This window comes from Carassius auratus, chromosome 27, assembly GCF_003368295.1.
Source record: "Carassius auratus strain Wakin chromosome 27, ASM336829v1, whole genome shotgun sequence".
NCBI classification, from domain to species: domain Eukaryota; kingdom Metazoa; phylum Chordata; class Actinopteri; order Cypriniformes; family Cyprinidae; genus Carassius; species Carassius auratus.
The window spans coordinates 13,794,035-13,804,485 of record NC_039269.1 but is presented as its reverse complement, the minus strand read 5'-3'; the positions used below and the strand labels follow the sequence as shown (position 1 = coordinate 13,804,485).

The following is a 10,451-nucleotide window of genomic DNA, read 5'->3' as shown; positions in this document are numbered from 1 at the left end:
GGTTACCCACATTCTTCAAAATGTCTTCTTTTTCTGTTCATTTCTGGAGAGCTATCCCTTTAAAGAAGATTTCTTTCAAGGTCATTTCCTTAGTTTTGGTAGTGTAATATTTTATGACCCAGAAAACTGTTTTATCAATCACAAAAGATTCACTTTATTAGGTTTCTAGATAATATACAAATGTACAAAATATTTTAAATATACAAAGCATTTCACTCTTAAAGCTAATCAAATACAAGGCAATTTGAAGGTTTAATTACAAAATATTGCTCTGTTCATTATTGTAACATTATCAATATTGCTATTAAATTATGTAATGCAAAAAAATCAATATTATTTTTATTTAAACCAGAGGTTTAAAAAAATATGATGCTCCTTTTTGAGGGACCCTCTTACTAAAATATAAAGGCAGCTGTATAATGTAATTCATAAATTATTCACACCCTTTTAAGAAAATGTGTGATAGTTTAAAGACAAGTGTTTTGCAGTGTTCGTTTTCAGCGTTTGCACTTGTGAATGTAACTAAACATCTTATTTCAATTCAAATGTATTGGTATAGCTCTTTTGACAATAAATATACTTCCAAAAATATCCTTTCAAAATAGCCCACCCCCCACAGACTCCAGTTTGCAAACCCCTCATTTAAAAAACAAAAACATGTTTTGATGTGTAAAAATGACTATGAAACTTTTGGTAGGGTACGCTGAAACATAAAAATGATTTACAAATTGAAATGCAGCCATTGAAATCTGAATAAGAAGAGCAAAGTAACAAACAGGTTGTTAAAACTTCAATTTGAAGTAGAAATAGAAAATCTGAACCTTGCTTACACACAAGTAAGCAGATTGATCCCATTATTAGTTACATATTAGTACACTGATTCGTAGATAAATCACAGATCTCTTGGTCATCTTGAAACAGTACATCCTCATGGCTGTTGCTGGTATTGGCCCTCGGTGGCTGTGTAGAAGTCATCTAGCACACTCTGAATATAGTCAAACGTGGGCCGGTCGTCTGGTTTACTCTTCCAGCACGAGTTCATGATATCGTAGAGTTCAGTGGGACAGTTTTCAGGACGGGGCATCCGGTAACCTCTCTGAACAGAGCTCATGACTTCACCGTTACTCATGCCTGAGGGTAAGCAAAAGAGGGAAGTGAAAGGGTAAGTGGACTGATAGAGAGAACAAGAAAAACTGAGTAATAAATGTCTTTTCAAAAAGGTATTTTTGTCCATTTCTAAGACAAGACGCCAAAGGTGCGTAACTCATTTGAACTAATAGAGTAGTCAACATTTGAAGTGGATCAAAAAAGTTAATCAAAGTTGTCCTAAGACAAGACGGCATTATGGTTTTAGGTTTTAGGACAGCTTTGATGAAATCACTTCAAATGTTGACTAGTGTAGATATCACCATACTTTCCTAGTTGATTATTCAACAGACAAGATGACATGTTTGTTTAAATATGCCGATTCATATTTTTTTTTGCAACCAGTGATACATTTTTCTTTGATTCAATGATGAATAAAAGGTTAAAAAGAACAACTTTTCTTAATAATATAAATCTTTTCTAATAATGCAAGCCTTTATTATCACTTTTTATTCATTTAACACATCCATGCTGTATAAAAGTATAAAATTCTTAAAAAAGAAAAGAAATGGCCCCAGACCTTTGAATAGTAGTGTTTATTGTAACTCAAAATTCTATATTGAATAAACACTGTTCTTTTTAACTTTTCATTCATAAAGGATCCTGAAAAAAATAGCTGTTTCCAAAATTGATTATGAATCAAATTATATTAAAATGACTTTTGAAGGATCACTTGACACTGAAGACTGGCGTAATGATGCTGAAAAATAAGCTTTGCTTCAAAGGAATAAATTCAATTTTAAAGTATATTAATAAAAAATATATTTTAAATTGCAATGATATTTTACAAAATTAGAGTTTTTTTTCTGTATTTTTGATACAGCCTTGAAGAAGAAACTCCTTTAAAAACAAAAGCAATCTTACTAATCTCAAACTTTTGAATAGCAGTATATGTGAGTGTGACTGAAGTAATGATTTCTGGCACACTGAAATAAAATAACAAAATACATGTGCATTTTGGATGTTTTCTTTACACTAGTCTAAAAGAAAACAAGTTATGAGAGCAAAACATTTGGTAACATTTGCATCAAATGACAAATCACCTTTCAGATGCATTCAACTGATGGAAACTAAAACCCTTAAATGTATCTAACACAATTTGACCAGTAGATGTCGACAAAGTCCTGACAAAAGAATCTGTTTCGTTATCTCAGATTATTTATTTTCATTATCACTCCATTGCAGCTTTCTCTTGGAGTAATGCTGATACCTCTCAATAAAACTGGAATGCTTTATTTAAACTCAGATGCAATCAAGGTGCCATTATCTCAACTATATTACCTGGATAGGGATTTTTCCCGTACGTTATAATCTCATACAGGAGAACCCCAAAGGACCACATATCGGATTTGATGGTGAAAGAACCGTAGTTGATGGCCTCGGGTGCCGTCCATTTGATAGGAAATTTTGCTCCTGAGACACAGAACACACAGAATTCACACAGATCAGTCAGGTCTGCTGATGCAGGAAAACTGTCACAATATCAGTCTGCATCCCAGCCTTAGAAGGCACCGTCTGGAGAGGTGTCAATCCAATATGCTCCCAAAGCATTGAAAGGAGTCCCACACTCACCTTCTCTGGCTGTGTACTGGTCATCCTCAATGACTCTGGCAAGGCCAAAATCAGCTATTTTGCACAACAGGCTATCTGAAACCAGCACGTTAGCTGCCCTCAGGTCTCTGTGGATATAATTCTTCTTCTCAATGTAGGCCATACCTTCAGCTATCTGCAGAAACACACACAAACTCAGCATCACTGACATACACTACATTTGGGTCAATAAGACTTTTTTAAACACGCTGACACATTAAACTGAACGTATATGACAGTAAAGATGTTTATAATCTTACAAAATATATACATTTCAAGTTAACGCTCTCTTTTGAACTTTCTATTCATCAAAGAATCCTGAAAATTTTTTCGGAAAAATATTAAGCAGCACAACTGTATATAATAGCAAAGACTGATAATACTAAGAAATAAGGCAACAAATTAGCATATTAGATCTGATCATGTGAGACTGAAGACTGGAGTAATGGCTGCTGAAAATTCAGCTTTGCCATTGTAGGAATACATTACATTTTCAAATTTATTAAAACAGAAAAAGAAGTGGGTGTAGTCGCATTTCTCACTTAATTTTAACGGAGTAAAAGTTGCTTTAACAAAGGGAAAATGATGGTGTCTCACTTCCCCATCAGCATCCTCTTTCACGCTCTAAAACAGGATGTGCAATTTTGCTATTTGGTGCTGTTTCACCGTTTCACCAGAAATCTGATTCTAGGCGATCTTAAAGTCCTAAAGACTCGCTCTGAAAATAGATTTTCTTCCACAGATTTAGTTTTTATCTTTTAAAGCAGTTAGTTATGACTCTAAATATTATATGATGCCTGTAATGCTTTAGCCAGCCATTTTTTGTTTGTTTTCCTTTGTTACCTCAGCATTATTATGGTTGTCACATGATATAGAAATTCTAACAACTTAGATTCGTCTAAGATCTAATCTAATAAGAGTTTTAATTTCTGAGAAAAACAAATGACTGACTGACTGATTTTGCTTTGTTTTTAAATACGCACTGACAGAAGATTCTGTTCCTCTTTTTCATCAACTAATGGAAAATGTGATGTCAGCCTCCTGCCGAGAAAACCTGTAAAGTTACCTCAGAAACACGAAAATGGAGGTTTAAGAGAAGATATTGTCTTAAACCAATATTTTTACCTGCGCAGAAAAATCTATTAGCTTCGGTAACTGTACTTTGCAGCCAGCTGGACTTTTCAAGAAATCCAATAAGCTTCCTGTAGAAGAAGAAACAAAACGTTATATAAAAGTCCCCGAGAATGCAATTTCATTGCAACTACACTTTCCTTGAACTGTAACTCATAGTATTTAATCATTGAAAGAGTATTTCTTTAACACTTTAGTACAGGGACCAATTCTCACTATTAACTAGTTGCTTACTAGCATGCATCTGATTAACATATTGACTGTTTAGTACATATAAAGCATATATTTCACATCACCAAATTCTACTTCCCAAATCCTATGTCATACCTAAACTTATCAACTACCTTAATAACTATTACTAAGCTGCAAATAAGGAGTTTATTAAGGCAAACTTCATAGTTATTGGTTTGTTAATGGACCTTAAAAAGTGTGAGCACTACTTCTTGTACCATTTGCCATGAATTCAGTGATGATGTAGATGGGCTCAGTTTTGGTGACGACAGCATAGAGGCGCACGAGTCGGTCGTGCTGTAAGGTTTTCATCAGGTTGGCCTCCTCTAGGAAAGCCTCCACTGACATTGTGCCCGGCTTCAGCGTTTTCACCGCCACTTTTGTGCTGTTGTTATAGTACGCTGCGAACAAAGAGAAACCATCATTAAACATGTACACTTCTCTGTGGTTTTCAATAATCTTCCTGTTCCAACACCACAGTCGCAGTCCAGCCACAAAACAGCGAGGTCTAACACGAAATCTAACGAGAAATGCAGCCATGCAACCGAGAGTTCATCAGTATAGATCAAGGGACGGTCAGTCGGCTCTAAAAGACTACTCCCAATCCTTACATTTTCTCACCAAGAATTTCACGCAACTCACTGCTGTCCAAAAACTGCATTTCTCAGAAGCGATGACAGTGTCACTATGTGAGGGACTGTTACTAACCACTGTGTTTCGGCGTGTGCTCAAATCATGTTCCACTTAAATGCCATTTCCGTTCACTCAAAATGACAGACTTACAAACTTTCTTATTAATGATCTGGACACTGAAATCTTATCGTTTGTGTCAAACTCTGTTGAGACGTTAACAAAGTGGGGCACGGCAAACAGAAGGAAGTCTTTCCCGTTGAGTGTGTCTTTCATCATACGGACTTAAAGTGTGTTTAAGGTCTGGCAACGCTGTGCCAACAAGGTCACGGGGCGCCAAAGGAAACATCTTGGCCTCGGGCGGTCGGGAGCCATTTGTATATTTGCTAAGACAGCTTCCTGCAATTCATCATGGCGGCTGAAAGGGAAAGAGGCACATGAATAATAAAAGAAAACCAAATGCAAATCCTGCATCAGTTGCATAGCAGTTTCCTCCTCAGGACGGCCTGATAAGAGTCGCGTCTGTGCCGAGGCTCTGTGTGCTATCAGCCTGAGCTATAAGGGAGCCATTCATGCCAGCCAGAAGCCACAGCAGGAAGATCCCAGATTTGAATGCGAGCTGTCAATGCTTTCATGGCTCAAAGAATTCGATAGTAACTATAAGCCTACACATGTTCAAAGAAGGTCAATTCATCGATACAAACACCGAAGGATGTCACTTCTAAGCCCACTGAAGAGCACATAAAACGCTGTTGTTGTTTTTTTGATCGAGCGCTTGGGGGGTCTTCGAGACGGAGCGAATTTGAATAACAAGACCATAAAGAAGAGAGCGACACTTTTCTGTGGTTTAGCAAAGCTGAACATGTAATGGACTTCTGATGAAGGAAACACTCGGTGGCTAAATGTATGTTTGTGACTTCGGGGCGAATTCCAGATCATTTGTAAATCATTGTCAGGCTGAAGGGTTTCATTTCCTTAACTCACCCATCCACACCTCTCCGAACTGCCCTGCCCCGAGCTTCTTCACCATCTTGATGGATTCTTTAGAGATTTCCCATGCATCTTTGTCCCAAGGCTTCTGTGCTTTCGGCTTCTCGCATGGTTTCTCTAGTTTCCGACACAATCCGTCTTGTTGTTCTGTGACAAAATGTTGCACATCCTTCTTATTTCAGCAAACACGCATACATTCATATAATAAAAATATGCAGCATTAAAGTGTATTATCATTTATTTCTCAGCATCCTCGGAACTTACTGTGGTAATGTTTTATCATGCTGTTGATGTCATTGAATGTGATTTTTGGGGAGATGTAGTAGCCCCCGTTATCCAGAGATCTGATTTTGTAATGTTTAACAACATCCAGCCCCTGAGCGTCCACGTCTCTGACTGACAGAGAATAACTTCCTGTACACAACACAGCAGAATATGTTACACCATGAAGTTATATTACCACAAAGGGCATTGGTAGGCAGTAAACAATGTGCACCTTTTGAGGTTTCACTTTCCCGGATGAGGTATGACCCAGGTTTGTTAGCAGGCGCCAGCAGCTGTCTCTCTGCATCCTTTCGTGTGATATCTTTGAAGAACCATCTAAATTGTGTTCACGATGTATCAAAATGTAAGATGAAAAAACTCAATAAAAAACATATATAGTTACACTTGTGCAGTAATTCATCACGCTGAGCAGCACTCACTCTTCTGTCTCTATAGTGTCTGCTTCTGCAACATAGTTTGAAGGAATGAATCCTTCCTTTCTTGTGGACAAAGACTTTGCCTTCCACCACTCTCCATGCCTGGAAAAAAAACATCACACTTCACATACAGCAACATCAACATGATAACAGGCAAAGAAAAATATTAGCTGGTGACATTTACTTACTCTTCAAGAATCGTTAACTTCTCTCCTTTTTTAAAGCCCAGATCATCAGCATGAATGGCGTCATATGGATACAAAGCAATGACTATTTTTTCCTTTTCTGTATAAAAATAAATAAATAAACATTTTACAAAAGAAAGCTACAAAAGCTTAAGAATGTGGGATAACGCTCATTAGACCTACCTTCCATTTTTTGGAACAACTGACCAGGCAGGAGCCCGGAGGGCTGATTATTCTGTGAAATAAACCATTTCATATGATCATGTAATCATGAAAACCTTTTAGAAGTATTCAGAACCCTTCTCTTTAGAGTCCTTGAAAGTCAAAACATCACATCACCCCATAACTACTCACGACTTACTATATGAGGCTTATAGGAGGTTGGATCTCTCACATATACAGTTTGGTCAGTACGTACTGGCTGGTGTTTGTTCCCTTCAAGCACACCTCCAGTTTGGTCACCGTCCAACTTGGATTTTTTACAACCCATGTTTCCTGCAAGAAGAAGGTTTCCCATTGTCATTTACTGAAATGTGAGCAGAAACTGGAATTAAACCGAAACAAACCACAAACATGAAATATTTAACTATTATGTCAAAATAACTCCACAGTGCATTACATAATAATACATAAGACGTACACAACTTTGCATGTCACTGCTTATAGATAACTAAAATTGATTAAAGGAAAAACTGATACAGAGAAGATTCCTGACCCATACTCTTCCCCTGAACACAGATATCAATTATATTGCTTTTACACGGCAGATTTTTTATTTATTCATTCATATTTATAAATGTATACAAATCATACTACAATGAAATGACAACATAATATAATTAACATTTGTTAAATATATTTGACATTTCTTTAGTATACATGATTAAATATATAACATGATGAATAAATAATAATAATAATAATTAAGTATTATTGTTATTTATGACATTAAAGGGGCTGAATACATTTGGGGAGTGGAAACTATATATATTTTCTTATTTGTTAAAAAGCCATATTTCATGATGAACACAGTTTCATGTCAAGCATTAAACTGATCGGTTAAAAACCATTAAAAGCTATAGATTTAGTCTTTGGACTAAAATGAAAGTCAACAAAAAACATATTGCAATTCCTGTAGAACCTAATGACCAACCAAGTCATAAAGAACTCTTGTTGACGTGTGCTTATCAAGCAGGTCAACTGAGGAGAAGCATGGAGTCACTCAGTTTAAGATTGCCAGGAACATTGTAAGAAGCATCATATGAATACCAATATGACCTCAAAATAATAACCAACCCTCTCAACGTGTTATGCGAAGCACTTGCAGCTAGGAAAACTCACTGGAAGGTCAGGTGAACCCATCAAAGCAATGCGCTGTTAAATATAAACCATCTGCCAATATGGTGCAGAGCTATTTAAGGTTAGAGTTTCATAGGGAAGAAACCAAGGAATTCCCCTACTGAAAATATGTCCTTATTTGCTTATTCATAAAGCTGAGTATTGGGAAGAAGTAATCATTTTCTCTTAAAATCAGGTTCATTGTAGGGGTCATAAATGCTGGATGTCAGCTTTAACAAAGCAACATTAATAGGACTATGAGGAGGAAATGCATGTACCGTAAATCTCTTAGGCAAGGGACTTTATATCAATGAGCAGCAAACACGGAATTGCTTCATTTCCTTTTCTACAAGGTTAGAATTTGAACTACAATTAAAAACAGATAAAAATAAAATAGATAGATAGACAGATGGCAAAGTGAAGGTCTAAAATAAACCCATTTTTTTTTAAACGCTATTCAATAATAATAACAATAATATATATATATATATATATATATATATATATATATATATATATATATATATACACACACACACACATCCCATTTTCTGACCCATCACTGCCCTCCCTCTGGGAGTTCTGACAAGATTGTTTGGCAATTCTTTCCACATCCTCTGGTATTTCAGGAAAAGTTTAACACTGTTGCCATTCGACCAAAGTAGGCAGTTCCCAAAGTAGCCAAAAAATTAATACAATTAAAATAAAAACCTAAACAATTTGCCATGAATAAGTCCGAGTGCCTGGATAACATAGCTCAACAAAGTCCGCATGCTATATTTAGCATACAATCCTTGTGATGTCAGAAGTAATAAGGAAGAAAGAGAGGTAAAACAATAAATACAAGTGCCCTCCATTGTGCTGAAGGTGAAATGTTCTTACAGTTGTTTCAATGGCTGAACAACACTAGGTTGAAATCGTGTATGTGGCCATGCTGGACTCTACTAAGGTGGCAGTATTTTTAGATGTGAGCAGGAAACTAGTAACAAGGTTATAATGCTAGATTACTGCGAGAGCAAGCAGGCCACTGGGGCTGCACACTTCCTCCTCTGTCCAGCGTCTCTAGGGCGTTCAGTAAGACAGGAAAGACAGAGACACACAAAAGACCTCTCAGCTACTTCAGAGTTTCAGTTTGTAGTCTGTTTGTATCAGAATGCTATGTGCCTTAAGATCATCTTGTTGAATGATGAAACCTAATCTAGGCGTTTTAGCTCTGGTTTTTGTTGCCCGCAGATACAGAAATATGAGGTTGGAAGGAGAACAGAAAGTGAAGAGTCTTAATTTCTGAGAACAAAATATTGAAAAGGGCGTCTCTTTAACAACTCCGGTCAAGTGTCATGGTGTAAAAACTCAGCATCTTTTGCTAAAAAATAAAATGGAAAGCATGACGTTTGAAGACTGCTGACCTTTACGTGAAGTTTATATATTTTACATGTTATTTGCATGGAATACACAAACTGCAAAATGGAAAATGCTATATTTGAAAGAAAAATAACGTTGTCCTAATGTCATTTTAACGGTCAAGTCTAATGATGACAGAAATATTAAACCTTGTTGAGAAATATGTTATCAACTTTATTGCCTTTAAGATGTTTTTCCTAAAATTCCTTAGGTTAAATAATAAATATTCAAATGAGAGATAACTCTGTTAAAATCTCTGAGACATATCCTTATAAAATCTTAAAATTAAATTCTGAGCACAGTTCAAGACATTCTAGAGATCCTGTCTGAAACTCTAGGAGACTTTTGCTAAAGTCTTATTCTTTAAGAGACGAATCGGAGACTTTTTGCAGTTGATTAAAGACGATTGCGATATTAATCTCATTAGTGATTTCTTTTTCCAGAGGGAAATGTTGTGATTTGTAATGTTGTTCGTGAATCATTTTTAAAACTCACTCTGAGAAGTTAAAAGTGATCATAAAAAAATTCGTGAGTCAATAATTATTCAGATTTTACAGTATAACTTGGTAGGAAAATGATTCAAGGCTAACCAGTTTTTTCTATTTTAGCAGCTGTTGAGTTTCCGTCACAACTCATTTTACATAGCGTTGAATCATCATTTAAGCATGTCTATATTAGAAATAAAGGCATATACGGAGGTAAGCTTTGTTGATATTGATACAGATGCAGGTAAACGTTACTTTATTGATATGTACTTTAACACCATTAGAACATACTTTAAGAAATAATTAAAAACGGATAAGAAGTTTAATTCGTCTACCTACCTGTCAAATGTCAGAAAAAGTAGTCAACTCTCATTTAAAAGGACAAGTTTCTGAGCGATATAAGCGTCGAGTGCGCGCGCTACTCTCATTTACGCTCCACACACAAACAGAGAATGAGGAACCTGAGACTGGACGCCTGCTGCTTTAACTGCTCTTTCAACTTCCTGCTACAATATTTACCAAGTTGATTACAGTTCTGTTTTATTTGTTTGCATAAAACCACAGTACCATTACGCTAGTCAAGTGTTAACTATGTGCTTGTATTTGGAGAAAAAGTATATCGG

General features: G+C 36.1%; 1 protein-coding gene across 2 annotated transcripts; it reads right to left on the bottom strand.

Moving 5' to 3' along the window:
* Positions 1–673: 673 nt before the first annotated feature.
* On the bottom strand, positions 674–10,323 carry LOC113045558 (tyrosine-protein kinase Lyn-like). Of its 2 annotated transcripts, none has more exons than XM_026205985.1 (13): positions 10,168–10,323; positions 6,966–7,099; positions 6,788–6,839; positions 6,608–6,704; positions 6,423–6,521; positions 6,215–6,318; positions 5,983–6,132; positions 5,713–5,865; positions 4,317–4,499; positions 3,862–3,938; positions 2,719–2,872; positions 2,428–2,559; positions 674–1,131 (listed from the first exon to the last, which is right to left on the bottom strand). In XM_026205985.1, the coding sequence occupies exons 2-13, from the start codon at positions 7,092–7,094 to the stop codon at positions 929–931; spliced, it is 1,533 nt and encodes a 510-aa protein (XP_026061770.1). In that variant the 5' UTR covers positions 7,095–7,099; positions 10,168–10,323; the 3' UTR covers positions 674–928. The 2 variants fall into 2 exon arrangements, with proteins under 2 accessions (XP_026061770.1, XP_026061771.1); XM_026205986.1 differs by having other exon boundaries at positions 7,023–7,099.
* Positions 10,324–10,451: the final 128 nt, after the last annotated feature.